The sequence below is a fragment of the Polyergus mexicanus genome, unplaced genomic scaffold, assembly GCF_030449975.1.
Source record: "Polyergus mexicanus isolate NDT 795.1 unplaced genomic scaffold, iyPolMexi1.0 SCAF_23, whole genome shotgun sequence".
NCBI classification, from domain to species: domain Eukaryota; kingdom Metazoa; phylum Arthropoda; class Insecta; order Hymenoptera; family Formicidae; genus Polyergus; species Polyergus mexicanus.
The window spans coordinates 1,597,894-1,621,265 of NW_027223343.1; the positions used below are offsets into that span (position 1 = coordinate 1,597,894).

At 34.5% G+C, this 23,372-nt stretch overlaps 2 protein-coding genes across 2 annotated transcripts in view; both read left to right on the plus strand.

Moving 5' to 3' along the window:
* Window positions 1-23,372, plus strand: part of LOC138942549 (odorant receptor Or2-like) — a 150,741-nt gene that overhangs the window by 96,824 nt on the left and 30,545 nt on the right. The gene's annotated exons all lie outside the window — the stretch shown is intronic.
* LOC138942548 (pituitary homeobox 1) overlaps window positions 1,061-23,372 on the plus strand; it is a 75,519-nt gene continuing 53,207 nt past the window's right edge. Inside the window, exons 1-2 of the mRNA XM_070312848.1 lie at window positions 1,061-3,280; window positions 17,785-17,826. Of these exons, the coding sequence (XP_070168949.1) occupies window positions 2,794-3,280; window positions 17,785-17,826 (529 nt within the window). The 5' untranslated portion in view covers window positions 1,061-2,793. The remainder of the gene's footprint in view (window positions 3,281-17,784; window positions 17,827-23,372) is intronic.

Consider the following 23,372-nt stretch of genomic DNA (forward strand, 5'->3'; position numbering starts at 1 on the left):
TAATTAAATAAACAATTTCATCACGTCATGAATCCATAATCTGATAAATCTAACCATTATCAGATCTGTGCTAACGACAAATTAACGATAAATTATTTGCTTAGTTGATGTCAAATGTTATATTAAAATTTTAATTTTTTGTGATCTTCTTTTCACGATACATTGTTATACATGATATGTATATGAAAAGTTGTATAACAAATGCATAAGATAAATTCTTCTCATTTTCAGCTTTAACTAAATTATGAATCTGAAGATAAAAATATCATTTATTTATCTTGCACATTTATAGTTTAATTAGATATATTTGTATATATATATATATACATATATAGATATATATAAAACATTAGCAACAAAAAGTCAAAATAATAATAATAATAATAATAATAATGAAATAATAATAATAATAAAAAAATTAAATACTAATAATAATAATAATAATATTCATATAAAGGTAGTGATCCAATAAAAAAAAAAAAAGATTGAAGAAAAATATAAGAGGTCACAGGCAGGCTCTTACTTTACCATCTCATGATCCAGGCTCGTGTTTATTCACGGCTGGCTCGCATCGCTCAAGCTCTCCAAGCATCTCACGATCGTTGCCGAGCGCGAAAAATCCCTCTTTTCTCCATGGTGAACTGTTCCCGTAGGCGTAGCCATGTCGAGGCGTCGACGTTGCTAGATCCCACCTTCCCGCTGGTAACTAGGGCTATGTCTACTTGGCTGGCCGTCTCAAAAAGCCGACCAATCCGCGATACGAGACGGCCACTGCCGACGCGTAAAGTAGCGGAGGCGCCTTTGTCGCCCAGGTACGCAAGGGATCGCAGGACGGAGGGTGAAAGATCCGGGGAGGTAGGGGAGAGAGTCTACTGGCACGGCAGAAGAGAAGGGCCAAGCGAGTGGGGCGAAATACCACCCTCCGCGCGCGCCAAAGGGTACCTATGTGTGTGGGTGCACGTACCATTCGTACAGCCGCCCCCGGGGGGGTTTTCCTTTCTTCGTTACCCGTCGCGCACAGCCGAGCAACCCCGCGCTGCTCGACCGCTCAGTTGCTTAACACCGCGAGGACGACACGGTTGCGCCACGACGGCAAACACGCTGCTCTCACCATCGGAATCATCCCTTCGAAGCGATCGTACGCCACGATATTTATTGCCACGCTCGAAAAATGACCAGGTCGCGATCGGGTATTAATTGAACAAGAGTCCATTGCGTGAGCGCTTCATCGAACGGGATCTCTCTTGGAATTTGGACGAGCCTTTAGGTCTCATATACACCTGGAGAGAATATCTAAAAATCATTCCGTGACACGAAGATATCTAACTTCGGCTCTAACAAACGCGCGATATCAATCGCTGAAGAGGGATTATATGGACATAGGCGCGATCAAAGCCCTGGATATAATCTGTGTTAGAGATGTATGCAAGACGTACGTTGGTTGGCGTTTCTTGTCCAGAGTGCCGATGAACCCCGGTCGAAACTTTAGGAATAGTGTCAACTTTGATCTTTGGATCGTCCTGTACTCGGGACACAATCATCAAGTTTGGGTGCGGTGTTTGCACATCGGTATCATCCCCATTGTGTTTGAAAAAGAAGCTATCGCCGGTTATCTCTGAAATCAATCTTTCTCTCTCAAAAAAAAAAAAAAATGAAAGAAGACGGTTTTACAGAGCATGGAACAATTCACTCAAGCTTGTACGTGCTTCTATGAGTGAAATTTGACTATGCGCGACACTCTCTGCGTGCATTGTTTAGTGTTAATGCCGAAAAGAAGCGACAAAGCTTCGAGTTACACTGAAAAGGCTTCGCGTACAAGCGCACAAAACAGTGTCGTGACAAACAAGGGACAGAGCAATCTGTACCTGATCACAACGAAATATTTATTTCAACGAAGTGGAGAACACAAGAGCAAGTAAAAATTACACATCGTCGAGCGATATGAGCGAAAAGAAGTAGGATTTCTCGTGTCCATTTAACGAAACTTATTGTTCACATTCACCGACGGTTAACGAAACATTGACAAGGAAGATCGTTTTGCTAGCGATATCTGTCATCACAACGAAAATAAATCGAAACGAATCGTATTCTGTCATTGCAGAGCATTAAGTTGATGTATTTGCTGTAAATATTTGTTAAGGAATCTTAGTTTTCATAAATATGTACGAAAACGTCATATGATTTGTTAGATCTCCGCATTTAGGCCTCCTTTCATGTCAATCGCACGTAATACAACTTCAAGAAAATCAAATTTTCAACGGCCTTAAAGCAAATATTTCATAACTTCAGTGAAATACTTGTATGGCAATAACCGTCGCACAGTGATGTCAGGGTCTACCAGTTTTGAAACTGTTATTACGTTTATTCTGGCAATTTTCCAACGAATTCTACTGAAACTAGCATCAATTTTGTAAAATTGTCAAAAGTTTTACAGCATATTCACTGATTTCTGTGCTTAATTTATAATCTAATATGAGATTACGTTAAAATCCAAGAAATATACAACGATTCTCTTTGATCGAATTTCTGAACGTCGGAAGCATCTTCCGAGAAAACTGAGCAACGATCTAGGAGACCTAATCTTTATAATCACACGAATACAATCACACGAAGGCAAGATAGATAAGTACGTTCTTTTGAATGTACATTTTGATGTTGGCTAGCGGTTTCGACCCAATATCCGCTTGTCAACATCTTCATTACGTGCCTATCGTGAAATTCGAGGATCAAGGATCGACAAGCAAATGAGAATGTCACTTTGAACCCGTGCGATCTCAGTTAAAGAACCCGAAGATGCCGCAGCAGCAGCAACGATCGGCTTTCGCGATTCAAGAGCTGCTGGGCCTAGATGGTACCGGAAACAGAAGCGGGACCGATCGCGGGGGATCCCCGCAAAGTTCGCCGCCCGCCGGTGTCTCGGCTGTTTCCTATGCCCCAGCTGCGCCTCATCACTCAAAATTATGGGAATACATGCCCAGCTTAAATCATTTAGGCAATCTGGGGAATCTGGGAAATCTGGGGAATCTGGGCAATCTCACGGCCTCGAGGATGGCCTACCTGAATGCGCAGGCGGCCGTGGCGGCCGCCTTTCTACCGCCGCCCCATCCCCACCCAGCCCACCACGTACCGCATCATCAGGTACATCAATCGGGCCAACTTCCGGCATCGCCGCCCGGCGTCAACCTGCATCCTGCGGCACATGCGCAGCACGTACTGCCCGGTACGGCTGTAACCACGAATCATCATCAACATAGCCCGACTCAACACACACCGCCTCATGGTAAGTCGATGATTTTGATTTTCCGATTTCTAGCCGGCTATCATCCTATTAGGGGTGATGTGGGATGTGGATGAATAAACTTCAGTTATGTGAAGACGATAAGAATAGCAATAATTTGTACTCTTATTCTGTGTAAATACGTAAATACTATATTTTAAAACTTCTTTGATTTAAAACTTCTTTCAACACAGATAAAATATTGCTTAACAATAATACCTGAAGAAAATATTAGATTTTTATATCTATTTATAATATATTCTTTGATTACCAGCAAAGCAATATTTTTGCAATATATTATACTAAAATATAAATTAATATCTAATCATAACATAAATGTTAATAATAAAAGCGTTCTAAACATTTATTTTTCCTTTATATTATGATTATAGTACAATTTGCATAAAAGATATTTAAATACTTTATTGAAAAATATGTTATAATCTAATGAAAATTAAAAATTGATAAAATTGTAAAGTAGCCGATTATCTTACAGATAATTGTCACACGAAGAAGCTAATTTTAATTAATCACATCATCATCACGCAATGTGAGAGCAATCTTTTTTTTTTTCTTTTTTGGACGAAATATTCATTCTATATCATAAAATGCACATTAATTGTGAACAAGATTGAACTTATATAACCCTCTATTTCACAAACAAAGTAAATTAATAGGTGTATCGCGTCGTTCTGGCATGAAACAAGCACTTAACTGCCACTTACAGCTATCACTTAACAGAGGAGCCACTCAAGATCAAGTTACCGAAAATCGACACATCTTTGTCGCGCGTCCACGCGCGCCGTCGGCATCGTACGCGCCAAGAATTCCGGGGGATTTTTCGGGAAAACTGTATTCAATCGGCAGCTGCTCTTGTTAGCTATCTTACATTCCCACTACACACAAACGCAAACCGAGTGCACTCGAATGTCCATCACTCGATCAAAATAGAAAACTTTTATTTGCCGAGTATGTTGATTTGCTACTAAATTGAGCACAAACTCACGTATTTAATGGGCGAAGAGTTACTGAACTATTACGTGTTGTAACTTGAAACCATTTCGTCCCTGTAGTGTGTAAACAAATTAACAGGAGGGGTCCGTTTACATATTTATGAATACATATATTAGTTCTCTCCGTATATTGGCTACTTTTTGACATTTTGAATTTTTTAATATCATTAACAAAATACGTAATGTAATATCGACATATAATAATAGCAAAGACAGTGTTAAAACGACCTCTCTTGAAAAGAAAAGCATACTTTCATGGTGTTAGAAATAAGAGAAAGAGCAGAGAGAAAGAGAGAAAGAGTGAGAGACAGAAAGAGAGAGAGAAAGAGAGATAAAAAGAAACGGGAACACACGTTGTGGGAATTGATTTATTTTCGTCAGAATAATTCTCAACGTTATGAATAATTAGTGGTATAATGAGTTGAGTGTTAGGCAGGCCTGCAATGTCTCACTAAAACACAATGAGCATCGACAAAACTGGCCTTCCGTCATACGACTGTTCTCAACTTGCTCCCTTTGATATCGATATTTTAAATATAGCGTTAAAATATTGTTGTATCTGCGTGTATAATGAAATGATTATATGTTTGTGTATGTATGTTTTATTCTCATCTATTATCATGTTATCTATTATTAATATTATGTTTTATACTCATTTATTCTTACAATCAAATTATACATATATTTATTAAATTATAGTTAATGAGAAAGTAAAGAAATAAAACAATGATAAATTACAATTTTATTAGTCAGCGAAAGGTGAGAATATGAAATTAAATTAGAATTCTCTATTTACTATTATTAAACTATCCACTATAAAATATATATTATCTTAATTGTTTGCGCGTGTGTGCGCGCGCGCATGTCCAGCGTGACATTACAATATAAAGATAATATTTACATTCTCGATCACATGGAATGAAAAAGTACATAGAATAAATATATAAATATAATTAGATATGTATAGATTTTATATATTTATTTTAATACACATGTATGAATAAGATTTGTGTATAAATTTAAGCAGACGTAGAAAATTCTTTTTTTAAAGTGTGCATTAATTACTTTTTCCATATATCTTATATGCAGATGAAGGCTGTTATTTAATGTCTATTTTATATAGTATCTTGGAAAAATTTCATTATTAAATTACTTTATTATGTACAAGGAAATTTTTACTAATATTAAATTAAGATTTTTTTTTTTTTTTTTTTTTTTTTTTTTGTACAATAGAAGTCACGCACATATGTAGCATATTTTGATTTCACAGAATCTATCTAGTTTTAACATGGTATATTATATCGCCATTTAACATTGGAGATTTCGCGGCGTAGAACGAATTTTGAGAACGATTTTCGGGTGTCGAGTTCCAGACAGAACACAAAGGATCTACCATTCCATTCAAATGTCACTCTGGCACCTCGTCTCGCAGCATTTATTTGATGTGCTCCATTCGTTCGTTTTTGTCTTAAAACTTAAACAGGCTTAAAGACGAGAGCACAGACTAAGACTTATTACCGTTAGATTACCAACTGTTTAATTCGTTTTTAATTATAATTGCGTCGATTTTTGTGATTATAATTCATTTTAAATTTATAAAGAGATAACCAAAGATTTGTGTTTCTAACAATTTTATTACACGAATCTTTCATCAAAAGGCAATGTCAAATTTATGTGAAGAAATCTAAAAAATTTTTCTCGACCACACACATTTTTATCTCTATTTTGTATGTACTAGATAATATATCAACAATTTTCTTTTATTACGTAAAAGAGAACACAATCAGAAATTATACATTTATTCAAAGTTACACTAAGAAGTCTTAAGATATCTAAATGATTGGATTTGTGATATATTAAAGAGTGATTTCACCAACATTAGTTAAGTTTAATTATGTTAACTTATCTTTCCGTTTCTTCTCTTCTTAAAAATCATATAATTTTAACATTTTTTTTACAAAGATTATAAGAAACTTTAAAGAGTATCTAACAACAAAATACATAATTATTGTGTGACGTATTTCTATAATTATTCAAAGTCTAATAAAAGTACGATAAATTATAACTTTCTTAATTTCTCAGAGAGTATGGCACGATAAAAATTATATTCAACTAAAAAAATATGTATTTGTTTCCCTGAAAACTATATAATATAATGTCACGTGAGAAAGAAGAAAGGTAGAAAACAAAGACGGGAAAATTTTTGCATAGAAAAGCAAGCTATATAACGATACCAACGACGAGTAAGAAGGGAAGAGGAGGGCACGTGTGTGTGTAATAGAAAAAGGAAGAAGGCGCAGGGAAGGAAAGTGCGTGAGCGGGCTTCTCAGGCGTTGATAGGCAATTTAGTTGATTGCCGACTTCAAACGATCCGAAAAAAGCAGCTTCGAGACGCGGTGCGATGTGACGCCTAAGAAGCGGAAGGCGAATCAAAGGCAATCGCAAATCTCGGAATTTTTAGAGCAATTCATATTCCCTTTCTTCTTTCTACAGCTCTTTCTCTCCTCTTTTATTTATATTAAATATAACATATATTGGATGATTGCTTAAGTTCGTGCCCGATTTAAATATAAACTTCAATAGATTATATTTTAGAGATAACACTTTTATTAATCAATTATATAGTCTCCATTCTTTTCTACAATGGTTTTCCAACCATCTATAAGCTTGTCGATTCCATTTTTGAAGAAAGAACTTGGTTTTTCTTGAAAAAAGTTTGTAAGGTGGTTTTCGACAGCTTCCTCGGAATTGAGATTCTTGCCATTTAAACTATTCTGCGAAGACCGGAACGGATAAAAATCTGAAGGCGCAATATCTGGAGAATATGGCGGGTGCTGCAGAATTTCCCATTGCAACTCCTGCAGTTTTCCTGCAGCTTATTCCTTTCAGTCGGGAGATGCGGCACCCACGTATCAAGCTTGGAAATGTATCCAAGCTTTTTTAAATGACGAGAAGCGGTTGAATTATCGATGTTCAGCCTCTCAGCAATATCCTCAGTTGTAATCCTTGGGTATCTTTCCACTAAGGCATGCACAATGTCATCATCAATGCCAGAAGGCCGTCCAGAGCGGGGTTGATCCTCCATGTTGAAATCACCATTTCGAAATCTGCCAAACCACTTTTTGACTGTTCGGAGAGCAGGAGCGCGGTCCAAATAAACGCTTTGAATATTTTTTTGTGCAATCCCAACACTCACGCCTTTCCGAAATTCATATAGCATTACATGCCGCAAATGCACCTTTCGTTCTCCATTTTTAATGACACAAATGGACTTATCTGAACAATGTCTGACGCTAAATTGACATAAGACAACGTCATCTATTCGGTGTAAGCAACAATTTCCACACGAAAACAATAGAACTCCGCCATGCAGTAACTTAATGCCATCTATGAAAATCGGGCACGAACTTATGCAATCATCCAATATATATTATCATTTTTACTATAACTTGATATCTAGAAATTCCTGAAGTTAATACACGATGTAATGTGAAAATTTGAAAATTTAATATAATAAACTCGACATAATCTATCAGTTGAAAAAAATATTGCACTTGCCATCTAAAATGGAATAAAATTATGCCTCTCGTGTTCATCGCGTATGTCGAAAGTATTATCGGAAGTTATCGCGTTCAGTGTATTTTTTCTCCTAAGTGCGTAAGTCAGTTGTAGATATTCGTCGTCGGTTCTCGCGCAGTCACGCCTCTGACGAAATGGTTGGCTCTGAAAAATCCGCGGAGCGGAAACAAGGAGCGGAGGGAATGGCAAACGCGCGATACGTACATTGTATGCGGCGCGTTTGTAGGAACAAATCGATTAGTTACTTGAAAGCGCGGAGGTGATCGTACGTATATGTCTTTCATATGTTTAGATATACGCCGTTTATAAACATGTGTACGTATATACGAGCGTTTGCTCCTTGTTCGATGTTCGCGCGATAAAAGCGCGTGACAGCTCGAGAGCAAGAAGTCTTGAACAAATTAGCGATTTTACAGACTCGTCAGCGTGCTTTGTTTCCGAGAAAAGTGCAGCGCGTCTCTACACACAAGAGATTTTCGCGGTGCGCTGACTACGTTTGCATAAATTTGTGCGTCCGAATTGGTGATTTTTTACGCGGCCACGTGCAAGTGGCTCGCGATGCAAATTAGCGTCATGAAACTAATATAAAATAAAATTCTCACGCTTTAGATAAAGTATTTGATCGATGTGGATAGAAATTTAATTTTTGAAAACCGATGTCAGCTGTTTCACTTTATATAAGATAAAATGATATAATTTCACAATGCACAAATAAGCTGAAAGCGGAGAGATAAGGGGAGGATATATAATAATGGTTAACAATAATATATTATTTATTCTATAAATAATAAAAACAACTTTCCGTCTCTAAAAAAAAAAAAAAAAACTTTTTTTGTAAAAAGAAAATTCAAGGTTATCTTAAACAAAATCAGAAAATATGATTTTCTTCTTATAACGTTGTAGGTTAATATTAAAATAAATTTAATGATTATCATTCTTCCCGAAATATTCGTTTTTAAATAAATTATAATATACTATGCATAGCAGATATTAAATTATTTGAAATTAAAATAAACGCAAAATTCTTTTTCTTTTATGAATATTATATTTCTGTAATTATATCCTTTGATAGCGGTTGTTGAAACTAATACAAAAACCTACGACACAAAATTATTTAACGTCACTGTAATGATCAATTACGCGAAAATAATTAAAAAATTTACATTTACAAGACACTCGAATTGATGATTGCGTCAGTATCATATGTAATATCATAATCTCGTAATTGTCGAAAGCTACAATACTGTAATTCATTCTAATTACCGATTATATTGAAATATATTAATGTTTATTATTTGAATATTATACGCGTATAAATGTATATATCTATAAAGTTTTTATATCAATAAAACGTAAATGCGTTTGTTTTTTCGTGCTTTTTAATTGCTTTTTTTTTTTTTAATGAGCGTAGGATACGGAAGTACAGCTAAAAATTTTCAAACGTATTAACTTAAGAATTTTACGGCGAATAAAAAGTACAAGTTACTTTTTTAGAATGTTCTTCGAAGTCATCAGAAGCAGTTCTGACGAAAAAAAAAAAAAAAAAGAAAAAGGAAGCAATTTATTCGTACAGAGACAGTAGACAAGTGTCTGTAGCTGCAGAGTGGCGTTCTGAAAAAGAAAATAAACGGCATATTCTCTATAACGGGGGTATCTTGCATTCTTTCGATATAATTCAAATATATTCCGAGGGTTTCTCATTAATTTACTTCGCAAGAAAATGCAACGCAGTGGCGGTAGCCGGGGTTTGGCTCATGCAATTGCGCACGCGCGCGCGCGAATGCAAATTAAACGAAATTAAACAGTTAATTAAAGTTCTGGCGCTCCTAGAGAAGTTAATTGAGATTCTTGGGAGATTTGTCGCGCGGAATGTCTTAATTTAGTCCCTTAAGCGCCCTAACTCGCCTTAACAACTTAGAATAATTGGATAACACTGCCGAGGCGCACTCACTGCTGGAAGGAGGAAAATTTTAGTCTTCCAACATGGACATTCCTCTTTTTTTTTTTTAAATGCGTCGCAATTTACCTTATGCGCTCAAAGTGATCCCTGTTTCACTTCTTCCCTTGTAAGAAAAATTTTTAGTCTCTTGTGATTGAAAGTAAAACAAATTTTTAAATAAACTATATATTTATTTATTTTATTCTATTTCTATTCTATTGCCCTGTTTCTCTCTTTTACTCCTCTCTACTTCACTAAAAATAATAATATTCTTGAGTTGTAAAATTGTGAAAGTATCTGAAGAAATTTCTATTTTCAAATACACGTATAAGAGAAATAATTGGTCTAAGCACACCGCATGTTGATTAAGAAAAGAAAATACGGTCTTTCATATTTGACTATAATAGTACAATATATATTAACGTAATTAGCAGATGTTAGAATTTTAACTTTATATGACACACAAATCTACATACATGTAAGAAATAAGTAACGAAATTACAATATATATATAAATCTGTATACATAATATAAAATTATTTCAATAATAACATTTGTAGAATAAATTATTTTATTTTTCCAACTCTCATATAACGAAAGCAAGAACTTCGTATACATTTTGTAATGCCCATTTTAATGATTACATTTTAGTTCGCCAGAGCGTATAGTTTTACCGCAATTATTATTTTTAACAATAATTAAAATATAATAATCAATGCTATGAGATAGAAATAAAAAATATGCGAAGATGTTAATTTTTTTTTATTAAAATTATTTCAAGAAAAATTTAACATCTCAAGAATCTCGACATTCTCACTAAAACAAAATTTTCATATCGAAATTGATCGAAATAAATCATATGTACGAGCTGCTAATTTCGACACCCCGATACATCTTTGTTGACGATAATAATCTAATTTGTATTTTCCCCACTGATTGATACGAGTCTTCCCGATTTGGGCAGAGAAATAATTTTCTCTCATTATACTCTTGTCGCGCGATGTCAATCATTTGACCCTCGTTGCCGCAGTGTAGTTCATCTAATCGCCTAATCGTATAATCCTCTTCGACAAATCAATTCGGGTCTCCGACCCAAAAGCGCCGCTTCACGCTCTATAGCTTTCTGCCTGATAACTATGCCGCGATTATCGGCATACGGAATTTTGTCGCGGATTATTCGACATGATATATTTTGATGCAAGATGACATTAAAGCTCTAAATTTATTCACGATATAATATCCGTAATGTCAAATAATAATTTTGCAAATTTATGATATATAATTCGTACGTCCCGGAGATGCACGAAACGATATAATTAAATGGTAAGCGTTCAGGAATGACACATATATTAGTTATAAATTAAATCTCATATTTAATCGTGATGTAACAATTTTATATTAAAATATATCTATTAACGTAATATGTATAAAAAATTTATATCCCATATGCCGTTATATTTTCTCAAAATCTGTCTCTTGCCTATATCTAAAAACGTATGTAATGAATTTAATAAGCGTTAATCGCAAATAATACAAAACGTTCATTAGGTGCTCGATAAAATTAATTATACGATTAAATGTCTGTCTGCAAACGTCTATTAGAAAATTTATCGTTTACTCGTCATATTAATTCCCTTATCGTGTAATAATTTTAAAATCGATATAACTTACGATATATGATCGAGCAAAAAACTATCCCCGACACGACCGGCGAGAGTCGCGTTCAATTGTGAATTATCAGAAGTCTGGCGTGTCTCTCGCGACGCCGACGAACAAACCGGTGTGTATCGATCTATTGCTCCCCCCTGCCCCCCCCGCCCTCCCCCCCTCCCCCGGTAAAATCATGCGCGTTAACGGGGCACATCCCGGGGCACACCATAAACTTGTCGGCATTGTTTCAAGGCGGCGTCGTACATACGGCCGGCTATCAATCGGCCTTTTCGCGCGGTGCACTCATCTCGTAAATTCTCACCCTTTGACGCCCCCGAGAACCGGCAAGGACCGTGGGAGGAGGGAAAGGGGGGGGGGGGAGGGAGGGAGAGCGCCAGCTATGGGCGTCGGCGCGACAGTGGCAACCCCTCGACTGGCGTAGACGCTTTAACCCCTCGGGATCTGCGGGACGTTAATGAAATAACACGGGAATTAGTCTCGGACATTACCGGCAAACTATGTCCATTACCGTGCCCCGCGCGCGCGAAAATATAGCCCTTCCTCACGAAAGCTGAACTTTGGGGGTTGCTGCATCTCCCCCCTCCTCCGCCCCCCTCCCCTGGAACAAAAAATTTTTAAAATCGTTTCTAAATCCGCAATCTTTCTTCTAAAATAGAATAATTCCTTTCACATCAAATGTGTATGTCAAATTATATTTGCGTATATAAAACTTTTTATTGAAAATTATAATACTAATTGTTATTGTAAAATTCAGTTAATAAAAAAAAATATATATATATATGCACTGTTATATATAATTATAGTATGAATTTTTTTTATTTTACTAAATTTTAAATGAGAAACGTACATGTGTCTGTGGTTAAATATAGATAGAAAAAAATAAGCCGTTTATCATAATTCTTCTTATTTTCCTTTCGTATCATATAATTTTATTTTCAGATACAACGAAGAAGACATTACTTGACATAGTAATAGATATATAGAAATATAATTGCAGATTTTTAAGTAAATTCACGAATAATATATAAAAACATTCCCTAAATTGTTCATAACTGTTTGTATTAGGTTACATTTACTGATGTGAAAGCAATACTAGCGCGATATCTTATTATCGAGGATTGACGGAGACGAAATCGTAGGGTCATACGTTTAGGTGGATTTAATCAATCTAAATTATCGATGAATTTCGAAAAGGCAATGGCGTTTGCTCTAGCGAAATACAATAATGTACACAGTACTTTAAGCGATCGACATTAATACAGCTATTTATATAAAATTCTATCCATTGCTCATAGCTCATTCATATGATACTACGCGCATTACGCGTGCACATTCCGTGGACACCGTGTACATACATCGTTGCTGAGCTTTCAAACGTGCGCGGGTAAGTCGCCCAAATTGGTACGGATTTCCAGCCCAACACCTCGATTGTCCTCGTTAAGGAGTGCTTTGCGGGCATACATGAATTCACGCCTCTAACACACGTACGTCGTCGTTGTCCCTCACACCCTTCATCACCTCTTACCACAGCACGTTTCCTCCGCACTTCTTTTCCCTAATCTCCGCTCTCTTTCTCACTCTCCTCGTCGCTTCGTAGAAGTTGTCTCTTTCTTTCCCGTCTGCGAGATTCTTTCCTCGGTAATCCCTACTTTGCTCGTAGACGTACAACCCTTTCCGTTCATCCCTTCGTTACTCATATATCTCACTTCCCTTGTTCCTCTTCCCCCCCACCCTCTCACTCTCTCTCTCTCTCTTTCTCTCTCATATATTAATCCTTCCATTATATTTTGCGCTTTTACACTTATTTATTTCTTAACTTTTTTTTTTTTTATTATTATTTATCTCTCTTATTTATTTCTCTCTTCTTCTGTTCTTTTATCATCTAATCTTCATTTACATTGTTATCATTATTTTCCTATTATCCCTTATCGTACAATTTTTTTTTATTTTCTACGGATACACATTTTTCCTTTCTTATTCGATTTCCCGATAAAATATCCCTCTCGGTTTTATATTTTTATTTCAGTTAATAATATATTGATTTATTACCTCAATGTTTCCTATATTTTCTTTCTTATTCTTATATCCTTACTTCTTCATATTCTAGATATTATATTTTTTGTTAATAAAAGATATTCGTAATAGATAGTCATTTTGATATCAGATTCATGTTCGATCTGAAACAGCGATCTGAAAAACTTTTAAGTCAAATAAATAGAATTGAAAACTTTCTGCTTGCGATACAGATTCTCATAGTAATCTAAAATTCTTCAATTTTTCTACGATAAATCTCATATTTGACCATATATATTTCTTTCGACTATAGTCAACACAACAAATTCCTTTTGGGAGCTAACAATTTTAACAACACATTTAATTTTGCGTTTGCAATGAAATAATTTTAATGTGACAAAATATATTAGGTGTACAACTTTGCTTCCGCCGTTTTCCTATAGATGGCTTTAGCGGTAAGTAGTGGTCGAAATAAATAGATCATAGACGTCATGCGATAAACTTGGGCATCTGTCAACATAACCTCATAGAAACATTAGTCGATTTGTGTCCGCATCATAAAGTTATTCTCGATTGAAAATGTCAGTTTACGAGCCAAATTCTCGTCATTTGCGGGAGGTTTTAATCTTCTGCTTCAATATGAAGAAATCTGCGGCTGAGGCTCATCGAATGCTCTCAAATACTTATGGTGAAGCCGCTATTGGTGAAAGAACGTGTCGCGAGTGGTTTCAACGCTTCAAGAACGGTGATTTTCACGTCGAAGACCGGCATAGCGGTGGAAGAGAGAAGGTTTTCGAAGATGCAGAATTGGAGGCATTACTTAACGAAGACTCGAGTCAAAGTCAAAAAGAATTGGCACGATCATTGGGAGTGGACAATACTTTGAATCATAAATGTATAACCAGTTTTTTACAATGAAGCCTCGAATTTCGGAAAAAAGAAAACGGCGGAAGCAAAGTTGTACACCTAATAATAAATAGTATTTCTTGCAATTTTAATTGCAAATTTCTCAAAATTGTAACGCGATGGAGCAATTTGGAAACCGGAATCGTATATTGAGTTGAAGAAACTTGGGGAAGTGACTAGTCTTGTTTTTGTATGTTCACAGAAAAGCTATTCTTGAGAACTGTATTATAATATTAAAAATTCTCAAATTTTCAATAAATAGCGAAAGAGATATCCCACATGCTGTGCAGCAAACATAAAAATTACGAATAGCGACTCTTTCGAGAGAAATCGCATGTCACGTTATCGAGAAGACACGTTCGAGTAGCGTGCTGAATGGACCGACGTGTTCCGCAGCCGTCCGCGTGCACGCCTTCATCGACCGTAAAAGAGACCCGTAGAGAAGACGCCTTTCAAGGAGTAACCGCAAATCCTAGTATAATACTAATAGGACCATAATAGGGTCAATAGAGCTTAGCCGCGCGACGACAATAAGATCTTGTCAAAATACGCCGGGTAACACGAGCCTAGGAAGCGGATTTTTCTCAATGGGGGTCTGCCTGGTCCCCCTCTCTCGCGTCAACCGGTACAAGGCGATGCGCATTATGGGGTTTTCAAAAAAATCTGAAACCTTCCACCCGGGTGCGCGATTGAGGTTTAAGTTTCACCGCGTTCGGCAACCGCCGATCCCGTGAAAGGAGAACGAATGGGAAAAACCGAAGAATGCCGTATCAGCCTAACACGCTATTCGGATTTCAAGTGAACAATTCCGCATACGATATACGTATGCGATTTATGTTGAATGCGAGCTCGATTTCCGGTGACGTTTTCGTTTTCAGATAACCACGTTATCGCGTGTGACAATCATTCGGCTAATTGAGGATATTGTGGAAAAAAAAAAAAAAAAAAAAAAAAAAAAAAAAACAATAACGTTTAACGAGACAATTGCGTTTTCTCCTAATATTAGTTCAATTTTTTAATATATCTTTTGTACTAAACCTTCTGAAAAGATTACACCTCATCGATCGCTTTGATTTTCATGTATTATAATGGATGGATGGAATCCGTTTAGATATGTACTTTGTGTGCGATAAAATAAAACGATAACATACATCGTTCTTGCATTATTTTAAAATTTACTTTCCATGCGTTATCCTTATTTCGAGTAAAGTGTTGCAGACTTATGTGAAATATTATACAATTATCACACTGAGAGTAGGAATAATTTTCAACATAATATGTCAAAATCAAAATTTTTAAACCTGATAAACGAAATATTTACATACTTTATATTTAAGATATTATCAAGTTTAGAAAAGTAGAAAACTTGAAAGTGATATACGTCTCAGAAATTAGAAAAGTCCAAAAGCAACGTAAAGCCAATTTAAAATGGGCGTGATTCAGGGCTTATATCCACTATTCTAATACATGTGAAAATTCAGGTAATCGGTGAGATGTTGAAGAAATATTTACCTCTTTTATATCTCGATCGTAAATAATGAAATTAAATTTAAATTCTCGTATACTGTCACGATTATTCTGTCGGGTTAATTATATTATTGAGACGAATATAGAGCTTAAAATATATGCGATTTGCATATATCATGTACAATTATATACATTAAGTTATGTTTCTATAAGCGCGCGAGAGAGAGAGAGAGAGAGGGATTCAGTTTTAATAAACGCAGAGTAAATCGTAGGATATATTTTCACTCGCATAAAAAAATTGCACACATTTTACCCAAATATTTCTATTTCCAAAGTGATTCCCTTCAAGGTAATATACTTTGGTTTTCGTCAAACAAATAAGTTAGGCTTGTTAAACTTCTCGTCAATATATACCACATCTTTCCACGTTAATTTATCAAACAAACGCGCAAACCCCAGGTCAAGCTTGGCGTCCCCATTTTAAGACGCCAGCTCGTTAAAGTCATTTGAGGGAGCAGTTTCCTACCATCATCTCGCCAACCTTTCCCTTCGTGAAACGGAATCTATCTTGCAGCCGCCAACAAGCCCCAACTTTCTTAGAAGCCAGGCAAATCTTTTTCAACCCCTGTTTTTCGCCACCCCAAGCTCTACGCCGTGGACGACTTTATTAGAAAATGGCTGCGTTGCGAAGCGTCTTAATATACGGTGTTTATTTTCCTTCTAACAACATCTTTGTACTATCGAATCTTGTGCGCTTTTTATTATAGCGGTTTAATAATTAATATATAATATTAAAAGCAGATTAAAATTAATAGTTATAATATATAACTATTAATTAGATTTATTGATTAATTTATTATTTATCTATTATCTATTGCTTTTATCGACAATTTATCTATTAATTTATAAATTTATAATATATATCTATTAGTTTTATTTATTTTATAATATATAATTTATTAATTTCTTTTATATTAATAGTTTAACATGTGTAATATTAAAAACTGATTCAAATTAATAGATAAACAATGGTAAATAGAAAATAAAAAAGAACGTATTTATAGTATGATCCTTTTCTAAAATCAAAGAAGGAAATATTTTTTCAAAGTAAGGTAAACGACAGCAAATAATTTGTATTTCACACAATATTAGACAGATTATAGATGGTATACTCGATTTAAAAAATGTTATGCTTATGTTACAATTACGTCAAATCATTTATTAATAAAAATTATTAAAAATTATTTGAAAATTCTTTAAGGAATTAATGATGATTTTGGATTTCGAATCGATTGGCTTGAAACCGATACAGCCGGGAGAATAGAAAGGAAAAGTTCTTCGATAATCATTCTAATTAGGCGATTTTTGTCACAGGCTTTTCCTTTGGCATAAAGAGAAATCTTTTTTATGAGTTTTTAATTAATTAAATTACGATTAATTTCCGTTGAGTAATTAAGAGCGGCGCATTTGAACAAAACGTAATGTATATTTCTGCAGCTAGAAGAATGAAGAACATATCTTAATAGGAAATAATAAAATAATCGTTGAGTTAATTTCTCTCTCTCTCTCTCTCTCTCTCTCTCTCTCTCTCTCTCTCTCTCTCTTCCTCGCGCGCGTGATCATTAGTTAGAGCTCATGTGTGCTTGTTTATTTAAAGACATGTTAAAAGTAATTGAACTCTATAAATTAATTTCTTGCAGAAATATAATAAAAATTAATTATATTTAATATTATTATTATCTTCTCACATTTATGGTTATAGTTAATTATAGCTTGTCATGATAATTGATATATACAATAAAAAAATGCTATTTAAATGTTATTATATTACTAATTATATATATGTATAAAATTAGTTTCTAAATTTTGTTTTCATTGCGAATAAGTGGTACATTAAAGTTATATTTTTTCTATTTTAGGATATTCGCAATCAAAAGGATCATTTCCGACGACGAGTCCAGGTAAGATTTTTATAAAAATATTCTACTATATATCTCTAGAAGATCTTAATATATATATATATATATATTTCTAATCATAAAATAATACTGCAATAATTTAAAGTTTCATATGTTACTCATAAGGAAACCTACCCAAGTGTTACACTCCGATTTTTTTTTCAAATTTGGCACAAATTTAGAACTATCAAAAATATTTGATCCGTATTTTTTCATTTGTACCCATAAGCGGTTTTACGGGTAATTAATACCCCTTCAATATTCAACCCTCCACCATTATAAATACAACAGAAATGCATAAGAAACAAAATTTAATGCAAGATTATTGATGCAATATTAAAGAAAAGTGTGTGTATGCTGTGTGTGTTTGTGTGTGTTAATAACATATGTAATGACTCAAAAATCCTTTAGATCTTAAGCCACTTCAATTAGATAAAGCACTTCAATTTTTTTTCAATCTTGTTGCTGATTTGTTTAAACCGTTTATCGTTTGAATAATTTAAAACAATGCACTTAACAAATTTTATGCCATATTTAGAATCACTTATCCGAATAACTCTTACAATATCTATATAATCACTGTACTGTATCTTTTCAACTTTTTTGCTGATTTGTTTCAACATTTTATTATTTAAACAAATGATTTTGCAAATCTTACTTTACATTCATAATTAGCGATCCAAAAAACTTTTGCGTCTTGCATTAAATTTTATTTCTTATGCATTTTTGTTGTACTTATAATGGTGGAGGGTTAAATATTGAAGGGGTATTAACTACTCGTAGAACCGCTTATGGGCACAAATAAAAAAAAAATACGGGTCAAATATTTTTGATAGTTCAAAACGTTTGTGTGAAATTTGAAAAAAATCCGAGTGTAACAACACTTGGGCAGGTTTCCTTGTCAGATATGTAACCCAAATAATTAAAAAAAACACATACCTTGCAAATAACAAATATTATAATTAATTTTAATTTCTCATAAATATTTATAGTAATGCGCGCGGGTCATATTTATCGAAAGAAATCTAATAAGGTATACATGCTACAAGACAACAGATAGATTCATGTAGATAAAATATTGGTATGTAGATATAAAAATATAATTCTCCAGAAAATCCCTCCAGTAACTCCCTCAAAATTTGACAAGATAACGATAAAAAGATGTGCCGACGTAACATTTTTATGCGCAATAACACCCACACGAAGCTCTTTACGCGTTTTCGCGGAACGCACGAAAATTTACCAGACTTCCTTCTCATAAAGGCAGCAAAAGCGTCGTCGCGTCGAATTTACGACGCTTTTCGGACGCGAGAGCTGTGAAAAATTGATCGTACCTATATTATGCGTACGATACATACTTATCCCTCTTTGTATAGTAAAAGTAATATTTTCGAGTCGCATACTTTTTCTACGAGGGTGAAAAATTATGCAAAAAACGAATTTGCATTAGTCAGTTATATGTTAAGTGGTAAACGATTATGTTATATACTAATTTGTAGTCTTCATTTTTTTTTTTTTGGCAAAGAGTTATTTTGCAGATTGTAGAGGATATCAATTTTCTTAATGAATATTAATAAAAAATATAATCATCAGGAATAATACCGGCTCATCATTCTAGTAATAATTCTTCGATAATGAGTTCTACAGATGCCATGACCATTATCGCCATACGATGGCATCATGTGCACCCTGGAAGAGAGAAAAAAAAAAACTGCTTACGTATTCATGCGCGCGATGATTTCGATTTTTCCGAACCATTAAGCGCGGCCCGTTTGGCCCGCAAAGCGATGTCGCTCGAAATAAGATACGACAAGTTGAAAATGATTACCGAGGATGAGTTTCGTATCTAATGGGGACGTGTTTCTGCATTACTTGCTACGGATATTCGCTGTCACATTGTATAACCAGTCAATTAATTATTATTAGCAATTTTAGGGTATAACACTATTTGGGTATAACACTATAATACGGTTAATCTTTCAATAATATTAATATTTTCGTTAACATTGACAAGAAATTCTATTAATTTCGAATATCTATTATCTCAACAATTATTTACTAGAAATAATATTGTTCGCCAAACGTCGTGCGCGTGTTATCTATATTTAACTATTATAATTTTTTAATAATTTTATTATAATTCTACTATGATGTAAAAAGAATATAATTGATATTTTAATATTTAATGTAAACTGAGAATATTTTAGTATCAAATGATATTATTGAGTAATTTGCACGTGTCAAAATCTTATTTTCAATTCTGGAGAAATAAATAGCCACCAATACACACATCATTTAATTTATACGAGAAGTATAGATTAATGCGAGAGGTAAAGATATCTCAAAGCGTGCAGCACCCTTAGAAGCGATTTAAGATTTGACAGCAGGCGTGGAAACGTACTCGAATTTCGAGCGAAGAAAGTCTCCTGTTACAGATTAGCGTTTCAATGCGGGTGTATCCACAGCGCCATCAATTTCTCAAAATATTTTGACGTAAAATACAATATATCTATACGAGCCATGTTGATTAAATGGAGTTGCATTAGGTATATTAAATTATATATTGAATTCTATAATAAAATGTCTTTTATTTCTTTCAAGATTAATTGAAGCGAATGATTTTTGAAGTAAAAATCGTGAAAATATGCATTTGACGTTTTTACAAATCTTTAGTATATTAAATATTCCTGATTTTTATATACAATATTTATAATAGATTGAAGAAAGATAATTTTTTTACCCTCATGTATAGTGTAATTAGACAGAAATCAGGAATAACAAGTCTAATGAAAATTATTTAAATTTAAGAAAAATATGCCGTAATATCTTTTAACTTCTCTCCCCGAAATGTGTCTCGGTTTCTCGTTAAATATTTTGGGGCGCAAAATATTTCACGCGTGTTTACAATGTCCGCGTGTACTGCACAATCAAGATGCCGTCGAATCGGTGTCGAATGAGATCTATGGGCGTTTCTTTTCGCGAAAGAACTGACCCAGCAGGTGCCGGACGGTTGAATTTCACACACACATAGTATTTTCGCGCATCTTCAATTTTCAGCAATCTTTTTCCGAGTCGCTATCGCCGTGGGATAGGGGGGAGGTGCGGGAGGCAACGCGCGAGTCTCCTTTTACTCGCAGGATTCTCTCTGTGGTATTTTCCTTTGCCGGCAAATTGGACTATTACGAGCTCGCAGAGCTCGTACCTCAGAAGCGCATTTTCGCGAGAACCGCGTATTTTCTCGCCCATCCACTATTTGGGAAATCCTTCACACTACGTTTCGCTTTCGTACTCATTCTTTCTCCCTCTTCTCTCTCTCTCTCTCTCTCTCTCTGTTCGTCTCTCACCTAACTCTCTTGCGTCTCAAAGTGCTGCGCACAGTTGTTAAAACAACCAATTCCGACGAAAAGCCCCTTGTTACTGGGTGTCTGCCGTTTTGCCGCGGGGTGCAGCTTCCATAATTCTGACGGAAGACACCACGAGCCTGTAAAAGAAGTCGCCGTCCGCTCATAAAGACGCGCGTGAGAATTGCTTCACCTGATAAATATTGGGCCTCGTGGACATTGTTCGTATAATCGTTACACTATCACATTAAATGTTTCCACAAGCCGTGACGTTTTTGTAGAAAACGTTATTTAATCATTGATATATTGTATTTATCGCGTGATTTTACATACTTGTGATAAATGACATTCCTCTGTTCTAACATAAATTTTATACCTATAAAGATTTAATAATATTTAAGGATTTAGTACTTTAAAATTGACTTAGGAACACTAACTAGAGAGGACGTTATTAATTTATGCAATATATTGTACATTAAATTAACAAGTTTCTGATTAAATAACTTTCATACGTTGGGGGTTAAATTATGTGAGATATATGAAGAGAGAGAAGATGCATTCATGTTTTGTCCATGTATTTTGCTATCTGAATACACCGCGTCAAATGGTATATTTCGAATTATAATTAATATAACAAGAATGGTTCTCTAATTATTCGTAGCGTTATCGCGACGATTAATAATTGCTGTCATAACTTTGCATTAAATTCCACGGATTCCGTTCAAATAGAATAACGCCAAAATATTATATATGTATTTATATGTATGTTATGTATTTTATCAATATATACTATTATGATTTCGCTAATTATTTCATCAAATATTCTATTCGGTTCACGCAAAATTAGAGCGCGTGCTGCGTTCCTAATCAAAAGGCACGTATAACGATCGAACATATATATAAAATATATTTATATATGTTTTCTTTCTCTTATATAATCTTTGTCCGTATATACGGGAAGAATAATAAGAAGAATAATTGAAAAATAATTACAAGAATAATCTTCTCATTTCGTTTAGTGAAAGTAAAATTTGAAGAATTGATAAATAAATTGCTCATATATAATTATATATAATAATTATATATAATATCGTGTATAATCTAATATATATATTATAATTTTACTTTTTCTAACAAAAGAACGATGCGAAAATTATATTTCTAATTATTTTTCCACTATTCTTCTTATTATTTTCCTTGTTTAAATCGATAAAACTGTATAAGAGAAAAAGACTATACTTTTCATATATATCACACCTATAGGACACATATTTCATATATAAATATAAATATTAGGTGTACAACTTTGCTTCCGGCGTTTTTTTTTCCGAAATTCGAGGCTTTATTGTAAAAAACTGGTTACTGCTTGTTGAGTCACTCCCAATGATCGTGCCAATTCTTTTTGACTTTGACTCGAGTCTTCATTAAGTAATGCCTCCAATTCTGCATCTTCGAAAACCTTCTCTCTTCCACCGCTATGCCGGTCTTCGACGTGAAAATCACCGTTCTTGAAGCGTTGAAACCACTCGCGACACGTTCTTTCACCAATAGCGGCTTCACCATAAGTATTTGAGAGCATTCGATGAGCCTCAGCCGCAGATTTCTTCATATTGAAGCAGAAGATTAAAACCTCCCGCAAATGACGAGAATTTGGCTCGTAAACTGACATTTTCAATCGAGAATAACTTTATGACGCGGACACAAATCGACTAATGTTTCTATGGGGTTATGTTGACAGATGCCCAAGTTTATCGCACGACGTCTATGATCTATTTATTTCGACCACTACTTACCGCTAAAGCCATCTATAGGAAAACGGCGGAAGTAAAGTTGTACACCTAATATATATATATATATTTATATATGATTATATATATAGATTTTTCTCCCTGATTTAGAGATTCTCTAATCAGAAAATTTTCGTTGTATCTTGTACTTTGAATAGGTATTAGAGTGTCATATCTGATATGGTCATTTCATATCTGAAAAAAAAAATATATATATATATATATATATATTAATTAAATAAAATTATTATGTGCATATACGTGCGACTCTCTCTTGATGCGTCATTACGCACGCCGTATACGAAACACATACACTATTGCAGAATACTTTTAAATGGGCCAACGATTATCCTGTCGAAAGGGGGGCGGCTACGCGCTAATACGGAGCGTTTAGAGGAGCGCTGCCAAACTCCGATCCAAT